This window comes from Amphibalanus amphitrite, unplaced genomic scaffold, assembly GCF_019059575.1.
Source record: "Amphibalanus amphitrite isolate SeventyFive unplaced genomic scaffold, NRLGWU_Aamphi_draft 000536F_arrow, whole genome shotgun sequence".
Classification (NCBI taxonomy): Eukaryota; Metazoa; Arthropoda; class Thecostraca; order Balanomorpha; family Balanidae; genus Amphibalanus; species Amphibalanus amphitrite.
Window position 1 is genome coordinate 1 of NW_024882030.1, and position 18,344 is coordinate 18,344.

Consider the following 18,344-nt stretch of genomic DNA (forward strand, 5'->3'; position numbering starts at 1 on the left):
AAAGCGAATTTACGACTCAATGAATTGGCACGACAACACAGTGATCGTATACTGATGACCAAATCTCGACATTGTCCACTGGTTCGTGTGCTCGAAATGTGGTATCCAAGATACTTATATTCGTCGACAATATGAAAGCACACTATTGCACAATGATATCTTAGGGAGTGATAGATTTCGAAGACTCACGGGAAGCATGGCCATGCAGACTGTCTTTTTAGTATTGAATAGCTGTATGATCTTTCGCATACTCGGAGCAAATGTTCAGCACATTTTTGAAGCCCAAAAGGCGTAGGCGAAAGAATGACCATATCACTGCATAATAGAGATGGTTGAGACTACCTAGATAATGGCCCCCACGCCACTTTGGTCGAGAAGAGTCGAAAACCATCCGTATATGCATTAACAATAAGGTGAGAGAATGCCGCCTTGCCTAACGCCATTTGACACTAAGGAAACACACCACATTGACTCGGATAATAGTTATTGCAGGGCCTATTTTAACATGTTAACTGGGGCCTGGGGGGGGGGGCAAATGCCCCCGCACTCAACAGAATTGCCCCCCCCCCCCCCAGTCGTCGAGATTTGCCCACTATAAAAATGGGCACAAAGGAACAGGGTGACAAACATACTACTGTGACTTGTTTTGCAATGGATACCAAATGAGTCAGTCGACCAGTGGTGGATCCAAGGGTGGGTCATATTGGTCATGACCCCCGCCCCCTTGGGGCCCGGGGACACCACAGGCCTGCCAGGGACACCACTGGCCTGTCAGGGCACCACAGGCCTGTTGGGAGCACCATCGACCTAGCAAGAGAACCATAGGTCTGCCAGGGGCACTACAGACATGCCAGGGGCCCCACCGACCTCGCAGGGGCACCTTGGGCCTGTCAGGGGCACCGCGGGCCTGTCGGGGGCACCACAAGTTTGTCAGGGGCACCACAGGCCTGTCAGGAGCGTCACAGGCCTGTCAGGAGCACCATCGGCCTAGCAAGAGCACCATAGGTCTGCCAGGCGCACCACAGACCTGCCAGGGGCCCCACCGGCCTCGCAGGGGCACCAACTTGGGCCTGTCAGGGGTACCACCACAGGCCCGCCAGGGGCACCACAGGCCTGCCAGAGGCACCACTGGCCTAGCAAGGGCACCACGGACCTGTCAGCGACACCACGGGCCTGTCGGGGGCACCTCAGGCTTGTCAGGGCCAAGGGACACCACAGTCCTTTCAGGGGCACCACAGGCCTGTCAGGGGCACCAGAGGCCTAGCAGGGACACCACATGCCTGGCAGGGGCACCACCGGCCTCGCAGGGACACCACCGGCCTCGCAAGGGCATCATGGGCCTGTCAGGGGCACCACGGGCCTGTCCTTGGAACTTCAGGCTTGTCAGGGGCACCACAGTTCTTTTAGATGCACCGGCGGCCTAGCACAATGGCACCATGTTTGGCCGGGATCGCTATTCGGCGTATGTCGTCTCGCATTAGCCGCGCGTTTGCAGTCTTTTCGTGGTTTCAAACGTTCAAACATGGGATATGATGTTGCTCCCATGCATTAGGGTAAGTGTCAAGGTCACCGGAAGGTCAGGTCAGGTCATTTACCTTTGATGACCTCGGTTCACATTTTCGAGTTTTTTATGTTTCTAGGCTAGTTTTTGGAGCTGAATTCGAATTTAGCAACCATTTGACCGTTTACGAAGTAGTTTTGGTGCCTTCATAACGTGTTACGAAGCTGTCAGAGGCGGTTGCCACCTTTTACGAATACCCGGCAAAACCCTTACTGGTTGACCTGACCTGACCTGACCCGACTTGACCTAAATGCATGAGGACATCATCTATGATCATAACTAACATGACATTCGTGATCAGCACCCCGAAATAACATAGCAGCCACCCTTCACGACGCTCTAACTGGTCCCGATATTCCCGACTTTTGGGTCATTGACCTGACCTGGAAGGTCAACCGATGACCTAGGACCTTAAATTGGGTACCATCGGCTTCCTTTCATCACGGGCAACACAGTCGTTTTTTCCGCGAAGCTCTAGCTCGATCAGGGGCGAAACGGCAAGGGGGTCCAACGCCCCCCCCCATATACGTTCGCAGCTGGAAAACGCCAATACAGGTGAGGGTTAATGGATTATTAAAGACAATTTTCCAGGTTGCCCCCCTCCCCCAGTCAAATTCCCTTAAAATAGGCTCTGAGTTATTGTTACGGAGCGAGCGAAGCGAGCGGAGTCTTACGTAGAATAACGGAAATTTCTGAGTATGAGCGGCCGGCCGGCCGGCCGGCCGGCCGTGGTCACGCTTTTGCGAGGCTTATATCTCAGCAATCACTTGACCGATTTACACGCGGTAATTTTTGTAGGGTAGCTTCATTCCTTCTACCAAGTATTGGACTATTCCCGATGCATGTGGGTGACCCCTTATGCACGTGCCACGTGCAAAACGAAGAGGTGTCAGTTTTGTAATTGTTGCAATATCTCGGTAACTACTTGGCCGATTGCGCTGAAAGTTGGCATGTAGGTAGGCACCCACTAGGCACTGCATATACATGTGCCAGAGTTGGGGTGCTGCTGCACGTGCGCACGTGCAGGGGTCGTTTCCAGATCTCGGGAACGGCTGGACCGATTGCGCTCAAATTTGGTACACGGTTAGGGACCGGTTAGTAGGGTGCCGTGCACAAGTCAGTTGGGACCCATTTTGCACGTGCGCACGTGCAGGGTGCCGCTTCCAGATCTCGAGAACGGCTGGGCCGATTGTGCCCAAATTTGCCACATCGCTAGAGACCAGTTAGTAGGGTGCCGTGCACAAGTCAGTTGGAGGTACCCCCTCGCAATTTCGCACGTGCAAGGCCCACCCTCTCGCTCGCTCCGTTAGTCGCCCCAAAAGGCGTTATACTGGTCAAATAATACCTCGCCAGTCGCCAGGAAACTCACCCCGCCTGGCGCGGAACATGTCCCTGCAGTCCATCTTGCTCAGCACCATCTTCAGCAGCTCGGTGTCCAGGTGGTAGATGTTGGTCTCGTGAGGCGCGGGCGGCCTCAAGCTATCACCCGCCAGTCCCGCGTCCTCCGCAGTTTGGGTTGTGACGTCACACTTGTCACAATTGTTGTCTTTCAGTGAATTCAGTTCGCGAGGCTCTTCGTCGTCACTGTGGCGAAATGACGTCAGTATGACGTGGTGAGACGTCATCAGAGGTCAGTCATTGGGAGATAATTTCCAGACGTCTTCTCTTCCGAGACAGTCCCGTACCATCGATCCACGTGAGCCCATGCAGTGTTCATCCCCATTTCCAACCTTCAGTGCCATCCTTGCTGCCTCACAGCCTCACAGACAAGACAAACTATCCACAAAATAAGGTACACTTACTATTACTGACAAACTGATCACACAACCGTCACTCTTACAGAAAGTTGTCTTCACAACCGGTTAAGTCTTACTGACCGACTATCCGTACAGCTGGTTTGAGTTTTACAGACCAACTGTCTACGCCAAGCGTCTACTCCTGCAACCAAAGCCGACCTCTTGTTACTATTTGCCCCTAGTGTCATCTCATCGACTAACCCCTGGTGCCACCCCTACTGCCTCTCAGTCTCACCTCTGCAAACGGTCGGATGGCGCCGCTCGCCGGCGGACCTCCTGCCGCAGCTCCTCCACGACGACCTGGCGAGTGGTGCGCTCCTCGAGCACAGCCTGCCGCAGGCGGACCACCTCTTCACGTAGATGGACCACCTCCTGACGCAGTGTAGTGTTGTCTCCCTTCAGTGTGGCGTTGTCTCCCTTCAGTGTGGCGTTGTCTCCCTTCAGTGTGGCCACTTCTCCCTCCAGTCCGACCACCTGTTCACTCAGTGAGTCGCAGTTTTTCTTCAGTGTGGTCAGTTCCACATCCAAACGGGCAATGCCCTCTTGATGGCGATGTGTCAGTTCCTCCTTCAGAAGTGCCATCTCTTCTTTCATCTGGATAACCTCCTCTTGGAGCTGCCTGGGCTCCATTTCTAAAACAGAGAACGTACGGTATATAAGACTGAGAGAACGGTTTCACCTGAAACAGTCTAATGGCCTTAACGGCATGTGTCTATGGCTATTCTGTGAGTTTAAGATTTTTTAACACATACCGTTGTTGGTCGGAAAACCAGGAGTCATGACGTCACTAAAACCTCAACCTTAATTTTCCCCACCAATTTGTTTGAAATTTCATCGCAATGAACTTCAATGGATTCCCTACATGCAACCAGAATTTGGCACTCCTGCGACGCGGCCGTTTTTTTTAAGCGCGGCGAAAAAAGTGGGGCGTTAACTCATCCAGCAGCTCACGGGTAAAGTAACGAAGTTTTCGAGACACTATGATGCGGTACGTATAGAATAACCCCTTTCCTCAGCCCTGATCTGGCCAGACCCTCTCTCATAACGAGTGGATAGGGGGAGATACGACTCCTGGCGAGGCCTTTACGGAGCTACTTTTTTACGTCAGAGGCTGGTGTAGGCGTGCTGCGTGAGCCACAGTTGGTTCGTACGAGGTTTCATGTCTGTTTTCCCCACCCGCCGTGAACTCAGCCGAGGGTGTTCACGGACTCTCTCGCCGTATCACCTCCCTCCACAACCTCTCCCCCTCCCCTCCACCCCCCGCTGACCCCCCTGACCCCTGTCTACCGCCGACACCGAGCACTGGCCACCCGACCCACGGTGTCGTGTCTCCGTCGGCTGACTCGGCCGTGGATCAGCTCCGTGTCTGTGTGTTCAGCAGAAACACCGGTAGAGAGCAGTTGGTCGTCAAATCTGACCTGACCGGTATATAGGGCCGTGACCAGACCAAACTCCTCAGACAAGCTCCTCATCCTGGTAGCTGAGACGCCTCCATGGCAACCGCCAGCCAGTCGCGCCCAACGGTAGAAAGGGACTTCCCCTCTCCCACGCGCAGCGGGGCGAACTGGAACCGCGCCAGGGGGACTCCCCGTTCAGGAAAACTGAAGGGGAGGGCCCGTTGTTTTTTTTAGATAAGTACGCTCCTTACCATGTTTTTACATGTCCTGATTATTGAAAGAGTTGTAAACGTCACGATAATCCATCCAGGCCCTGGTCTCAACTCTCAGGCCTCCTTATCAGCTTCACCTAGCCCGGCCAAAACTAGCCATGCCTGACTAATTTTTACCTAACCCAACAACACTTCACCCTGCACCCAAGGTCCTATATTGATATACCCCTACAACTACCTAACACTGAATAGCTACCACTGGCAGAAAGCTATCCTGCAGATTACGTCAGACTGATGGGGATGTGTCACGTGACCTCACTCACCCCAGCGGATTACCTCAATTGCAATGTTGGGTGCGCTGATAAACATAGTTATTTAGATTAAGGGCATGGAAAAGAACAAAATCTACGCTTGTTCAACTGTTGGAGCTCAGCACTCGGCCATACCTTCAACACGGTACCGTGCCGCTGAGGACTAGCCCCTGGAAAATACCCACAGGCCACACAAAGACCACACTGTTTAGCCAGCTCCTCCCCCCTCTCATCCCCACAAAGATGTGTGACCGTCTGTGTCACCCCTCCCCTGACCCCCCTCTCTCTGACCTCACCTCGTCTCCTCTGTCCGTACCGCCGTCTGCACCGTCCGTATTTCTCCGTCTCCACTTTCCGTACCCCCACCTGCTACGCCACACTTCCAGCAGCCACTGGCAGTCCCAAGGCCGTCGCTCGACCCAGGGTATATTGAGGCTCGACCGTCGGCCGCCTCTGGTTCCGACAATCGCCGATAGGTGGCAGCAGGTCCTGGGCTCAGTTTGCCGTATGTGGTTCCGACTAGTGATGTCAATTACGGAAAATCGTGATACCAATACCAAACCAAATACCAACAAAAACCATGAGGAAATACCGACATGGGCGCGGGAACCGGGGGGGGGGCAGTGGGGGCAGCTTGCCCCTCTAACTTAAGGGCCGTGGGGGTGGTGCCCCCACAACTTTAAGACGGAATACCGCACTTTTTTGCAAATGTTTTCTTTTTTGTTGAAAAAGCCAAGGGATGAAAAATAAGTGGCCTAAAACCGGCGAGAAAACTAAATTTGGGGGTACCCTAGGTTCATCTCTATCATGGTGCCCCCCCCCCCAGTCTGAAAGTAGTTCCCGCGCCCCTGAATACCGAAACCGAACCGACTTTGGAAAATGAGAAAAATACGAACTTTTTACCAAATTAGCTGCCTCTTTTACATTAGGAATAGGATTCATAATACCAACAAAATACCGAAGGCCTTAGCATTGACAAATACCAAATACCAAGTTGGTATCGGTTTGGTATCGGTATTCGGTATACCAAAAAGTTGGTATCCGATTGACATCTCTAGTTCCGACAACCGCCGATAGATGACAGCAGGTTTCCAGCAGTCTGTCAGTCCGTGGCGCTGAATTTTAGGCCTTTAACTTTTGATTTTTACCTTTTAAATTTTACCAGTCGTGCGATTCGCTTCCCAAAGTTCAAAGAATATTTAAAGACGCATCCACAATGCGGTGGCTTTTCCGCACCCGAGTCACCTTACGACTACGTCAGTGGAGGTAAAACCAGGGTAGGTAAAGGGCAAAACAACGGTGAGGCTAAAACAGATAAACACAGACACAGTACCATTCATTCACTCCTTGCGTTCACTTATCAGCCATCAGTCCCAGTACCACAACAGTACCACGTGTACAGCAGCAGCTGCCAGCTGCTTAAGATGGCGTTTGAAGGAACATCCGGTGAGGCATTTCAGCTCGCTCGGGAGCCGGTTAATTAACCCGCGCCCTGATGGGGGGGGCCATTTTGGCCCCCCCTGTGGTTTTTCTTAAATAGCGAGAAAACGGCGGCGCGCAGTGCCGCCAAATTTTGGGTACCTTACCGGGCATCAATTTGACACCTTCACACAAAATTTCAAGTCACAGGTCACCTCAGGTCAGGAGTTATTGAGGTCAAACTGAGGTCATGTTCGAGTAAAAATGAGCAAAAAACATGACATCTTTAAACGCTCACAAATTCTACAGTTAGCAAGCAATTTTAAAGTTCTTTATGTGGTTGTGTAGAGAAAAGACGGCGCTACAAAACTGCTATCTCGGATTTTCGAAATTTTGGGATTTTGACCCCCAAAAATCAAAAAAATTGATTTTTTTAGAAAAACTCAAAACATTTCCAAAAAATTTTCGAATTTCGAAAAAACCGGAATATATGTGATAGTCCCTGCGCTCTTCGATATACATACCAAATTTTAGATCGATGCCTCTTTTTTTGGCCAAGTTATAGCGAAAAAACTGTTAAAAATAAATGACGTCAAATTTTGAACTCAATTTGTAGCAATTCTAGACCTCGTAGCGCAAAACGGAGACCACCATTGAACTCCCCGTGACGAGCTGCATCGAATCGATACCCATTTTATGCAAAAATATCAACTTTGAAATTTGACCTAATTTGACCTGACCTTGACCTGACCTTGACCAAAACGTGACCTAAGCTGGCCCTAAAGTCTGTCTGACCCACATAATCGCATTTGTCATGTAAAATGGACCATAAAACATGTATCACACGACACTTTCATATTGTGACCCCCCAGTGACCTGACCTATGTGACCTGACCTGGTATCAGTGACCTCAAATAGCAAAATATGTGTTTGAAGAACATTTCCCCATCGATGATTTTCAATGAAATGCATTTTACTCGATTTTACAACGCATTTCTTGAAATGCCTGTAAACGGTGAAAATTCGACCTTTGACCTGACCTGTGACGTCATCGGTTTGACCGAGGTCAATGAAATTGGGTCACAAGGTAGTTCCTCGTTGGGGCTATCCAACACCGTTTACCGCTTGTCGCTATATTGCGTGGTTCTCGAGATCTGAGGGGGGGGGCCAAAATGGCCCCCCCCATCAGACCGCGTTGCTCGGCAGACCCCATCTGGGCGCGGGTTAAACATTGCACTGCAGTGTGATAGCCGCCTGCAGTGCCGGAGGATGTCTCAGAGGCGGATCCAGCTCAGAGTTTTTTTTGGGGGGGGGGGGGCAAACCATAACAATTTATCGATTCTTTCCATGCCTCGTCCATAGGCGTAATGTTAAAATTATGCCGTTTGGGGGGGGGGGGCAAATGCCCATTTCCCCCCCCCCCCCCTGGATCCGCCACTGGGATGTCTGTCTGTTCTCTGGCAGTGGCAGTGCAGCTGGCCGATCTGGCGAGTAGGATTGTGGAGTACAGACATGCGAAAACATGGCTGCAATGTCGGCAGGTAATTCAGTATCTAGAGCGACTTTTTAATCAAGTCTATGGTAGCTCACGAGCAGCTCAGCATGTAACCACCCGAGTTGATGAAACACGTCAGAAATGTGATCAAATTTGTGCCGGCCGCTCACAACACGAGCTCAGAAATTGAACAGTTTCTGAATGCGGTGCTTTTCTGTTTTACCGCAGCGGCAGGACCCGTAGATGGAGATGCAGTACAGCAGAAGCGAATTGAGCTAGCCACAAGTGCGTTCACAATGTAAGCAACGGTCCGGCAGGTATGACATGCTTGGAATGGGACGGCGAAATCAAAAGACCGGTACATCTGCCAACCAGCTGGCTAACATCATCCCCGAACGTCAGATGTCGGTCCATTGTGAGGCCGATGTTTTTAACTGTGCGGCTTTCAGAGATGATCGACTGTCTAAACTTAACCCGCGCCCCAGTGGCGGTCTCGGCCAACTTCGCCCTAGTGAGGGGGGGCATATGTTACCACCCACCTCTAACTCAAAAACTAAGAGGGCTAGAAAGACGCGGTAAAAAGCAGTCGATAGCTCTTAATACTTACGTTTGAAAGTATTTCGGTCATTTTTCACCTTAGAGCAATATTGGGGTCACCAGAGGTCATCAAAGGTCAAAATTTGCCAATTGTCATTATATTTTTCAGAAAACATGCCGCTATCTCAGGAACTATGGTAGCTAGAAAAACGCATTGAAAAGCAATCGGTAGTTTTTGAACTCTTCTTTTGAAAAGGTTATTATCAATTTTGTCCTCAGGTCAACGGTTTAGCCTCCAGAGGGCAAAAACTCCAAAAATAGCTGTTTTTACGAAAAGTGTTTTTCGACAATAACTTTCGACTACAAAAAGCCACGGCATTTCTATTACCAGAATCGTGTTCCCCTCACCGAGACGCGTCGAATGAAATATAATTTGACCTTGAAAGGTCAACTTAAAAATTTGACCTCAGGTCAAGGTCATGACCTGACCGGAAAAGGTCATGTTGCATATCAGTCGATGCGTCTCAACAAGACAAACACAATGAGACCATCCCCAGCGTTCTATCTCTTTCCAATCGCGAGTTATTGGCAAAAAACTGTTTGTAGCCTCAAATGACCTCGGATGACCTTTCTAGAGGCTATCAGCAAAAATGACACCTTTGTCATCACGAGTGGACTAAATCATTGTGATTCTGAAATATTTGGACTGTTCCTATGCGTACACACTGATCTAGAGGCATTTTCATTTTTCTCCATTGACTTGTAATGGAAAGGTCATGCCACTGACCTGACCTTAGGTCACGGATATAAAAAATCCGAGATATACAAATTGTAGGCTTCCATAACAGCATGCAATCCACCAAGTTTAAAACCTTTCTGACAAACACTGCAGGCTGGACATGATTGCAAACTTTTTTTAAGGCTTGGTCAGTTAACTTGACCTGGTGACCTGACCTGACATGACCTGGGGTCAAAAATTTCACACATTGTCCAAAATTGATGTACCAAAAGCTATCTTAAGCGGCGCGGCGCTACGCGCCGCGGTTTTTTATTCACACGCGAAAAACGCGACAGGGTGGTAACATATGCCCCCCCCCCCCACTGGGGCGAAGGTTAATCTGAGCTGGCTGGATGTCCTGCAAAGTCCTTTTGGTGCCATGAACGTTTTCGCTTGATTGATTTTCATGCCATAGTGTACTGAATATTTGTTACAGAGTATGATGGAGAGGTCGCAAAATTGACCTGACCTTAGGTCACCGATATCGAAATTCCGAGATAAACATTTTGTACATACTGTTACTCTTATCAATCGCTGAACGTTTCAAGGCGATCGTTCAGTCGCTGTAGCTATGACGAGGATTGAAACTTTTTTCTGAGGTGAGGTCACTTGACCTGACCTGACCTGGTGACCTGACGTTGAGAGCCCTGGGTCTGAAATTTTTACAAAATGTGCGGAAAAGATGCATGAACAGGTGTGCCAAAAACAGCGACGCTCCGAGCCGCTGTTTTTGAGATATCTGCGAAAAACCGCAGGGGGTGTTCAAACACCCCCCCCGGCCCGGCACGGGTTAACCCGGCACCGCCTGGGCTATTTCCGTACCCACGACAGCCTGGGGGGGGGTCGGATCCGACCCCCCTGTTATCTCGAGAACCAATGGTCGTATCGAGCCCCGCGAGGCAGCGTTCGAGAGGTCTCTACGAGACCTTCCCAAAGCACTCTTAAGATTTTAAGATTGAGGTCAACTTTCGGGTCAAGGTCAGGTCAAAGGTCAAATTCAGGGGTTTTGCATGATTAGGCTTACGGACAGCGGAATCGATAGCTGCTGCTCGAAACTCACCACAAATGACCTAAAAGGCCTAGTGAAGGTACCATGTGCGTATAGGGGTCATACTAAGTACGGGTCAAGGTCAGGTCAGGTCACGAAAGGTCACGGTTTTCACTTGCTGCTACATGGGCGTGCGACACATGTTTTATGGCTTATTTTTCACGCCGAATCCGATGGTAATGGTTATATGTGACCCCAAGTCACTGTGCTGGTGACAAGTGTGCATTAAAAGCATAAAAAATCGTTTATACCATACATAACTAAACGAGGGCCCAGAAAAAAAGGTCAATTTTTCAACTTTTTATTTTTGACATAAAAATGCACTTTTCTAGACGAGCTTTGTCCCAGGAATCTAGTGGTGCCATTTGTTTTCACATGCGATGTTCAGAAGTGCCTCTAATTCACGAAAATGCTTATGACGTCACCATGCCCTATGCATGTTGGAGCTATTTTTTTACAATTTGGGGGTCAAAAATCAAGATAGAAAGTTGAAATCTGGGACATCTAATGTTCTAATAGAGCTCTATAACATACCGGGTGGCCCAGAAAAAACGTTCCCAACTTTGAATCAATATTTCTCAGAAAGTGATAAAGATGCAACACTGAAACTTCCAATAGTCAATGCGGCCTATATTTTCAGTGAATGGTATGATTTTTATGTTATTCGGTCAATTACTTTTTAAACGGTTCGTGTTTCTAGCATGCCATGTAAAAATTACTTTTTTTGCTCAGATGTTTACTAAAAAATGTGAGTGAACGGGCCACTTTCATCTCGGCACCATGGCCTGCAGCCATGACTGCTACTGGCATCTAGTCCCATTGATGGTTCAGGCCTCAGGGTGACACATTCCCTCTAGCTTTTTTCTTTATTCGGTCGATTTACTGTTTGATCTTCTTGAAGGGAGGGCGATGAGCAGTAACCCATGCACCGTGCCACTCCTTCTGCTCGAAACAGGACTTAGCGTTGAAACGAGTGGCATCCATTAACACCATTTTGGCTGATTATTTGAATATTTGGCACATAAGTGGGATAAAAATATTTAAAATAACAACGTACGTGCTGGTTTCATTCACGTGTTCTATTTTTCTATCTTTTTCTAACGTAGTACGTCTATAAGCCAATCATCACTTCCGTTCAACATCGGCAAAAAAAGCAAAAACATCTTACTTGATTCAACATAAGATTGCTGGCTTGAAAATGATAGTACAGTGTTACAATTTCGCATGCCAATGCGCAACGACGTGATGCAAACTTGATGAAAATTTTGGCTCGTTATTTGCACTCCAATTTGAGATATAGGCCTCCAAAGTTGGGAACGTTTTTTTTTGGGCCACCCGGTATATTCCGGTTTTTTGGAAATTCAAAAAATTTTGGATTTTATCAGCTGTTTTCCAAAAAAATATAGTTTTTTGAATTTTTAGGGGTAAAAAACGCATTTTATGGAAAATCCAAGATAGCCATTTTAAAGAACTCGTTGAGCTGCGTCTATTCATGTTCTTAATTTGCAATTTGCTCAAAACCTCGATTTTTGGCGATTTTTTAAACATTTACCATTTTTTGACTGAAAACGCCATGTAGTTACATCACTAAAATCGATATATCTAAAAAAAAAATTGGAAATTTTTTCTTAAAAATTGCACAGGAGACGTCAAATTGATGGGGGAGAAGGTATGCCAAGTTTCAAGTAGATAGCGTAAGCGGTTCATGAGTTATTCAAGAAAAACGGAGGGGGGGGGTCGGATTCGACCCCCCCCCCCAGGCGGTCGCGGGTTCAACAATGCATAATTTCAAAGGTCAATGATAGGACCACGAACGTTTTCAGGTAAGAGTATTGATTAGAACTGAGTGATAAACGTCACGTCAATATTCACCACTTTTTAGAGGCGAGTACCTAATTGAGAAAACAACCGAAAGGCCCTATTGGACACTTCCCCTCTAGGTATGTGATATGGCCACTGGCGACATCCAGCCTTCTAAAATAATAGTGTCCACTGGCGGTATCCAGCCTTCTAAAAGAAATAACGACCACCGGCGATATCCAGCCTTCTAAAAGAAATAACGACCACCGGCTGTATTGCACCGCTGGATACTAGACCGTGTCCTGTATCCACCAGTCGATGGTGTGGTGTCCCGGATCCGTACCCGTGCTGTGTCCATACAGCTGTAATATAACTAATACACACTGTACAGTCTACAGTTGACGGCAGAACGATGCACCGTTTCTCAGCGGGCAATCAGCTGCCTGCAGTGGTAGGCTGTGCCGCACTGCACCGGCTGGGTGACACATTGATCACCATAGACACACTTGATGTGTGATAATCAGTACAGCCTAACGGTTCAGTCAACTGAAGTGCTGGGCCGGGGGTGAGGGTAAAAAGTATGATTCCCCTCCCGTGAGGGATACATTTCCTGGGAATGACGCGATTTTTCTTTTTACTGATAACTCTCTGGGTTTGGCTTAATTTTCACGCAACACTTATATTAGGCAACCTGAAGTTGCACGCACTTTTTATGAAGCATCCTGACATTAGAGCTCCACGTCACTTCAAGTAGGTGACTTCTTTTTATCACAACTTCGTATGACATTATGGAATGCTATGCTCAAAGCATTACATAATGGTCAGAAGCCTTACAATCCCTTTGACGGGTTAACGTCACGAAATAACGGCACTGCAGTGGCGCTTTGAAACCCAGTAACATTTGTGTATTGAACGTCTCAACCACTGTGTATTTCAATCGCCATCAGCCCGTGATATCCCATGAGCGACACCGAACCGGACATATCCGGTCCAAACCAACCACAGCCGACCGGACCACCGACGGTCCGACACAGTGACGGGCGAGGTCCGATATCGCCCGGACCGGACACCCTCACAGCTAGCTCCAACGACTCTATGGTATAAACTGAAACTACAACCACAACAGCACAGCGGTGTGAGCCAGCGTGACGTCACGTCACAACACACGTGACGCCACCAGGGCGGTACCTCCGGCACGGTGACAACGGTTTACCGACGGCTGGACAGTGGCCCAGAGCGTGATACATCTCAGATACTGAATATACCTATCAAAGCAGTGTCAACAAACGTAGCAATCTGTGCTCAAATGATCAAGCATTTACTATGGACGTCAAACCCCATGAGACCCCACTTTTTTGCGATAATTTGTAAATGCGTCAACTCTCGTTGACAATATTCTGGCAATGAGTGTTTCAGAACCTGCCGAAACTTTTATTACTAAGGTATTTTGACGCCAAACGATTATGAAAGGTACTTCTCATTCACTCGTAATGTTAAATTTCACGGAACGTATCTGCTGTTTGGGTAGAGGCTACCCGCTCATGGGGCGGAGCCACGTAATGACGTCAGCGCTAAGCTCCGCCCTACCCCTCCGGCGCTCCTTGCCCGGCGACCGGTCACTCGCGTCTCTCGCTCCATTCAGGCTTGATGGTGGGCGGTAGCTGGTAGCGGTAGCGGGCGCTGGTAGATGGCATTTAGAGCAGATGGCGCTGGTGGCGGGGCTCGAGTGTGGCCGAGCGCAAGCCTCTCCCCGGGCCTGATTTGACCTTAGCATTACGAGTGAATGAGAAGTACCTTCCATAATCGTTTGGCGTCAAAATACCTTAGTAATAAAAGTTTCGGCAGGTTCTGAAACATACATTGCCAGAATATTGTCAACGAAAGTTGACGCATTTAAAAATTATCGCAAAATAGTGGGGTCTTAAGGGGTTTGACGTTCATAGTAGGTGGCCACTCAACCCAAACCAGCCTGGCACGGCGGTAAAGTACCCACGGACCTGAGCCCATGGGACAGGGCGGCTCAAAGCACTTCTGGATATGAAGGTCTAGACGTGCATTGTGTACAGAACAGCGCTGCCGACGGGACACGGTGCTGCCATCTGTTGTCGAGTTCCGACACTGCCGCCGTCACCGGAGCGGTTGAGGCACTGATCAGTCAGGCTTTTAGAAGTAGTACACGGTGATTTTGCTGCCGTTGGGTGGCTTAGTAAGCTTGTCGTATACAGACTCTGAAAAATAGAGCACGTCAGATTACACACTGATTGCTAGTGATGTCACATGGGGCAACTCAGACTGATGACGTCACTTACAGGTACAGAAACAAACACAATGGCAATGTGTGTATCACTGAGTAATGACGTCATGAGGGCTGATACTGATACTGTGACGTCACTAACGGACATAAACGTAACCAATTGTGACGTCAGTACTGGTGACGTAACGTGCGTCAGTGTGGGTGTCCGAGAGGCCGGTGGCGCCATGTCGGCTGGTGTGGGTGGTCAGAGACGCCGTCACTTACTGGGGACACAGAGATTGATGGTACGGGACTGGCCACTGTCACATCCCAGGTCTGTATCGTGCAGGGCGGTCAGGACAGCCTGGCAGTTTTCGAGTGAGGAGGTTAGGAGCAGTCTATACAGTTTCCTGCAGGTCACTGCCATCCTGCAACACATCAAAACAAAACAGAACTCAGGTTAGTATACGAGACACAGTCACACAGTGGCACCAGCGGGCGACTCGACACGGAGACACCCTGCAGTTCCAATGCCATTCATAACAGAACATATATGCCTCCAGCTACCTCAAGTTCCCAGTCTGGTGGTGCTGCAATTTGCTACACATGTTTCACACGATACTAAGAGCCTTATGCCATCCAATATTATGTCCATATCTATATTAATACCAGTCCAGTCCAGATAATGTAGCTGCCCGTCCGTTTGTCCGTCTGTCTGTCTGTTTCCATCGCATCAACACAACCACCTGAATCAAAAAGTCTGCTTGTGGATGCCTATTCTTCTGCAAAGAGTTTGTTTCTATTTCCAGTGTCCCCATGCCCGTATTACTATGTAAACCTCCAAGAGATACCCAGTTTCTGGGGTTATTGCGGTCTATCCAGATACACATAATATCCGCCGTCGCCGTCCGGCCGACTGACCTGCTGACCGCTGCCACCTCTGACTGGGTCAGGGCAGGGATGTCCGCGAGGGGCCGCGTGTCACTTGTAGCGAGGTAAAGAAAGAAGAAAGAAAGAATAGAGGCAGGAGTACTTCATCTGCGGTTAATCAAACAGCGGTCCATTGTTGTTCAACTGGTTGTAGCAGAAGAGAATAATTCGCTGCTGTAATGCTGTCGGTAGTAGAGCTGGTGATACAGGGGAACCTGAGAGTCGTTGAAGAGATCCTGAGATAGCTATAGGGAGGGATCCAGATAGTGATGAGATCCTGAGATAGATGTTGAGATCCACCTGAGGGAGATGTAGATATCCCTGAGGGAGATGTCTAGAGATAGATCCACCTTGCATACAAATACATCTGATGGAAGATGCTTTTTAATTTAGAGGCTTGATGATTCTGTTCATTGTATAGACCATGATGCACGAGATGCTTCTTCACTGCTCGGATTTGGGATAGAGGGATCCGATCAGCTGGGTTTGCGGCACAGTTGGGCAGGCGAAGGACAGGGCATTCGAAGTCCCGATGACCACTGCCAAACATATGGGTGGTAATTACATTGATAAATTGAATGTGATCATTTGTCCAGTCACCCATTCCTATACTGGCCTTCCCATTAAGAAAATTGCCCACTTAATTCGTATTAGCGTTGCTAGTTTTAACTGCCCTCGAGAATCATTTGTTCGACTGCCGTAACCGAATTCTATCAAATTCCTATCGGCCTTATTCTAAGATTCATGCGTCGTCATTCTCACACCCTTGCTCGCATTACGTTTGCATTTCATGTATACACCCAAATTTAATTGATAGCCCCCGAAATTCCCTCCGATAGTGTTAGGCGTCTTACAAACCAGGGTCTCCCCGGCGAGATAAATGTCTCTTTCCGAAATCCATATGCATGCTCCGCTAACCGGCGACTAAGATACTTATCGCAGGGCCGTCCAGAATAATTGCACAAATATCCACCCTGCTAATTTATGGGATTCACTACACGTCCGATAGACTTATGGTACACATATACGCGATTTACATCCGACTTATCTCTCTATCCGGGAGAGATTACCTATGCCCTCTTCCGGTCCGCGTGTAACACCTCCGTTCACGACCCAGGGACCACCGTTCATATCCTGGAACTCTCCTCAGGAACTCTCCTTAAACCATGGGATTTACTCTTCAAGGCCTTACGTGTCCTGGAGTACATTCTTCCCTCCCCTGAGGCTGTCCAGTACCGATTAACGTACCTTTACGAAATAAGTATGAGGACTTATCCGGGACACTACGGCTCGCCTTATCCGCCCTTTGGGTGACTCACCCCTGACCTTCGGCTTACTGCCTTTGGCATAACTTACTCTCCACTGCACTGTGCCAATCTTCCCCCTTCCCCCTGCCGTAGAAACCTCTCACTGCCTTCTCACCCAGTGTTACCTAAGCGGGAAAATTAACAGTGGCCGGTACCACTGGCGGAAAACGTGCATATGCCCTGCGTACGTGACGGTGTGTCCCTCTTATTATTCCGGTCTGGACGTGGGTTTAGAGAAGTGCATCTGTGTCTCATACAGTCATGCTGGTAAACGTTACGCCATAGGAGACGGGCAAACAAGCCGTCTGTGCCTCATAATGCCCTGTGCCAATATTGATGGAGTAATTATTGGCGCTAACTCGCAAAAAGCGTATAACAGAAACGCGTTATTTATCCAAACCAAATCGTAATCTCTAGTCATAATTTCTGCTGCACACGTGAACCTAATCATCAGTTCTCGTATACAACCCTAGCAGACCTTGAACCGCTCTTGATTTAATCAGATGATCTAGAACCAATTAGTACGCACCGATCTGTCGTCTGGTTGTGACCGCCGTATCATAGTAAATTACTGAGTGCTCAAACGGAAATGACTCCTTGAAACTCGCTCGATAGTTTCTGATGGCAGTTTCTGATGGACTACTAGTTACCTATACAATTTATCTTTATAGAATGCCAGAATATTGTCATACGGATCGCTAGCTTTTCAGAGGAAATCTAATTTAAATCATCCTATCAACAGTAAACAATGCACATCAAACGAACTGCAGTCTAGATATTACATAGCATGTCGTATTTAGAATTATGCATTAACTGTTTACGTTCTTATCCCGTGGCAACTTTCCACAACTAACCATGCCTATACCTACGATGACCTTCACCTACCGCACGCGCCCCAATTACGGCTAACCCACTGCCCCTGTTGTGGCTGCTCCTCGCGCCCTCTGGCGGCTCAACGCCCGCGTCGGGGACGACGAATACCACGGCCGCCGGCCAGCGCCGCGTCGACACCGTCAGTCACAGTCACGCCGTTATGGGCGCGTCAACACTCGCGGTACAGTGCTCGTGTGTGTTGTCTCTTCTGGCCGGGTAGATTCACCGGATGTGTCAGTGAGTGTGAATCTGGTAAAATATTGCTGCAATATCTCCCTGTTCGACACCTCATCAGCTCCATTCGACGTAAGTTTTTTTTTAATTAAATTCCTGTCCCATTTAATCGTTCCCCAACAAAGATGGTCCTTTCTAGTATTTATTCTACAAAAGCACAACGATCGGTACCTATATTAGTCGCATATTATTTCTAATCACAAACAATTCTACATCTACCTGTTACTCGACATTTCGCAATTTCAATGACGCAAAGTGACCATCTAAAGTCGCAAAGTGTCAAACCGTCAACCCCAAACCACTGCTCACAACTCTGCACCTAAGTAACAGAAGAAATTCCGCCATAAGCTCAAGCATTCGTATCTGTCGAAAATCATAACTCATAGCCATATTCATAGATCGATCGCATGAAT

The 18,344-nt window shown here is 48.5% G+C and overlaps 1 protein-coding gene and 1 long non-coding RNA gene across 2 annotated transcripts in view; both read right to left on the reverse strand.

The window, feature by feature from the left end:
- Positions 1-2,930: 2,930 nt before the first annotated feature.
- LOC122393457 overlaps positions 2,931-18,344 on the reverse strand; it is a gene marked incomplete at its 3' end in the record, with an annotated part of 144,660 nt that continues 129,246 nt past the window's right edge. The window contains exons 7-8 of the mRNA XM_043389475.1: positions 3,593-3,989; positions 2,931-3,145 (exon numbers count right to left, since the gene is read on the reverse strand). Coding sequence (XP_043245410.1) covers positions 2,931-3,145; positions 3,593-3,989 — 612 coding nt within the window. The remainder of the gene's footprint in view (positions 3,146-3,592; positions 3,990-18,344) is intronic.
- On the reverse strand, positions 13,255-16,103 carry LOC122393473. The gene is made up of 2 exons (XR_006258700.1): positions 14,873-16,103; positions 13,255-14,582 (listed from the first exon to the last, which is right to left on the reverse strand). It is a non-coding gene; the product is annotated as an uncharacterized LOC122393473 (long non-coding RNA).